Below are 2500 nucleotides of genomic sequence, written 5' to 3'. Positions count from 1 at the left end.
ATTGAAAAATCCAGGAATTATTACATCATTTTCTATTCCAACTTTGCAGCTGGATTGTGATGGATGAACCTCGCCTGCCTTTGCCGATTGCCCATGTGTGCCACCGTTGCCTCAAGTTGTTCTGTTACGACCATAAGGGTGCCAAGATCAATAATATAAAAGTCTTCCCTTTCTTTGATGAGTTTCTGTCCCAGCAGAAAAAGGCTCTTAACTCATAATTTTTTTTTGTGTGTGTGTGAGTGAGTGATTGTTGATTTTTGTTTATATATGTGTTTGAAAGGATCCTTGAAGATTTCAAGATGTGATTTATGATAATTTCAAAGGCCTGTTAGCCCTGTAACTGCAACATACACATGTGACAGAGAGCATGTAAATGTGATACACGTTTTATGATATGAAAGCCTTTTTTTGAATCAGACATTGTATATATGTACATACAAGATGTCAACCAAAGACTTAAAAGAAAGACTTGCTACTTTATTTTTGTATTTTCCTGTTTTATGCCAGAAAGTGAAATTTCCTTTATTCTTTCTTTCTTTCTTTTTTGTTGAAATACAAAATACATTATTTTAAAGTATAAGATTCTTTGCTGAAAATTCAATAGATCCAAATGTAAGAAGGTGCAAAGCAAAGTTTTACTATATGTTCATCCATTAATTGAGAGTAAAATCAGTTTTTCTCTCTCTGTCTGTGGTTGGACAAAAAATAACCACATACAACTATCTCTATCCTTATGCATGTAAAACATCTACAGATAATTTAAATCATCATATATACATCCTAATTACATGCACATAAAACTAGTTATTACCCACTTTCAAGGAATTATTCCACATTAAGTTATATAATCAAAACTATTATTTAATTTTGAAAAAATAACATTTATTTTTTTTCCAAAATTTTAACACAAGTTTTGAAAATAATTATTTATAGCCAGAATTGTAACATTAAAATATATCCCTGAAATGGTAATTTCATTTTATAAGCAATATAAGCATATAAGTTATCTCATTAGTTAAACCAGGTGTTGGCAGTTGAGAGTAAATTACTATATCTGGATGTAATGAGATTAATGAGACCTATTTAGATAACATTAGTATCAATGATGCACCTTGATGCATTATTTAGGAATGAATGCTCTCCAAACAGTGAAGTGTCTCTTGCACATGAATAGAATATTTTTTTTCTTGTTTCACTATATATATATCCTTACTGTATTTTGTTTGAAGTAATGGGATCTTGCTAATTTAGATCCATGGATTCTCGATTTTCTTTCATCTGGCAGCTTTGAATGCATTTATGAAGTATGTTATTATCACCAAGTATAAAGGAAAAGAAAGAAAAAAAATATTTTATGAGGGAAACATATCTGCAGTACAAGTGAATTTTGGTTTTATGATATATGATTTCTTTTATGTTGGTATAACATTAATAAAGAGTTATATGATATTGTCATATCAAGGAGGATGAAACAAGAATATGGTCAATAATATGGAAAGGATTTACAAGTAGAATGGAACACTGAATATTAATAAAAATATAGAATTTATTATTATTGTTGGTGCAAATTACACAGGATATATTAATATGGATAAAGACCAAACAGGATGAGTATAAAGCAATGAACAAAAATTTATAGTATATTGCAACACTGAATCTGTGATAAGGTCGTATGTTTTACTGATTACTTGATAATGCTAAGCATGTAATGATGAAAAAGATGCATATTAAAGAATTGATGAAAGATACTGCAGTTCTTTCTCCAGTTCATCGTAATACTGAGTTTCCCAAATGCCTCCTATCTAGTTTCTATTTGTTGTCTCTAATTTATTGATTGATCTATTTAAATGAATAGCTTTTAAGTTGTCATGACATTATATACAAAGCTGTTCATTGTGGTTCATGAACAATTTGAATAATTTAGAATTTGGTTAAAATATAAACTTACATGAATCAATGACAGTTAACTAACAAAATAACTAAATGGTCAAAGTTCATAATTCCATATACATGAGCCTATCTAGGGAAGGGTTGCAGAGGATGCCCCTTATTATCTTGTTATCTGGCAAATATGGGAAGAATTTTGCCCACATTAGCAATTAAGTGGTTGCACCCCAGAAAGTATCTAGAATGAGGTGGATGGCCAGATCATCTCAGATCCTGTTGGGATGCCTGAGCATAGGGCTGAGTTTTTTGAGCAGCTATCCCAGATTGAGCCACCGACAGTTAGTCTGAATTTGGGTGATGTCGGGATCCAAGCACCCGATCCCCCTATCTGTGAGGAACCTCTTTCTCAGAAAGAAGTTATGGAAGCAATATCCAATTATCCAATCTGTTGGCTTTTAAGACGGTCATCGACGGCATCCCTGCTGAACTGCTGTAGTCTGGTGGTGAAGCTATGGTGGATAGCATGCTGTTCTGGCTGCCATCTATCAGTCCAAGATTATTCCCTCAGATCTGCAAAGGGGTTTGGTCATCTCTCTCTGGAAGGAGAAAGAGG

General features: G+C 32.6%; 1 protein-coding gene across 6 annotated transcripts in view; it reads left to right on the top strand.

The window, feature by feature from the left end:
* Pbp49 (proximal sequence element A Pbp49) overlaps nucleotides 1-1746 on the top strand; it is a 12268-nt gene extending 10522 nt beyond the window's left edge. For all 6 annotated transcript variants that reach the window (XM_086550653.1, XM_086550656.1, XM_086550651.1 and 3 more), the window contains exon 11: nucleotides 50-1746. In XM_086550653.1, coding sequence (XP_086406779.1) covers nucleotides 50-218 — 169 coding nt within the window. In that variant the 3' untranslated portion in view covers nucleotides 219-1746. The remainder of the gene's footprint in view (nucleotides 1-49) is intronic.
* Nucleotides 1747-2500: the final 754 nt, after the last annotated feature.

The sequence above is a fragment of the Penaeus japonicus genome, unplaced genomic scaffold, assembly GCF_977035675.1.
Source record: "Penaeus japonicus unplaced genomic scaffold, GWHDUDI00000001_assembly GWHDUDI00000024, whole genome shotgun sequence".
NCBI lineage: Eukaryota > Metazoa > Arthropoda > Malacostraca > Decapoda > Penaeidae > Penaeus > Penaeus japonicus.
This window is presented reverse-complemented; position numbering and strand designations above follow the sequence as displayed.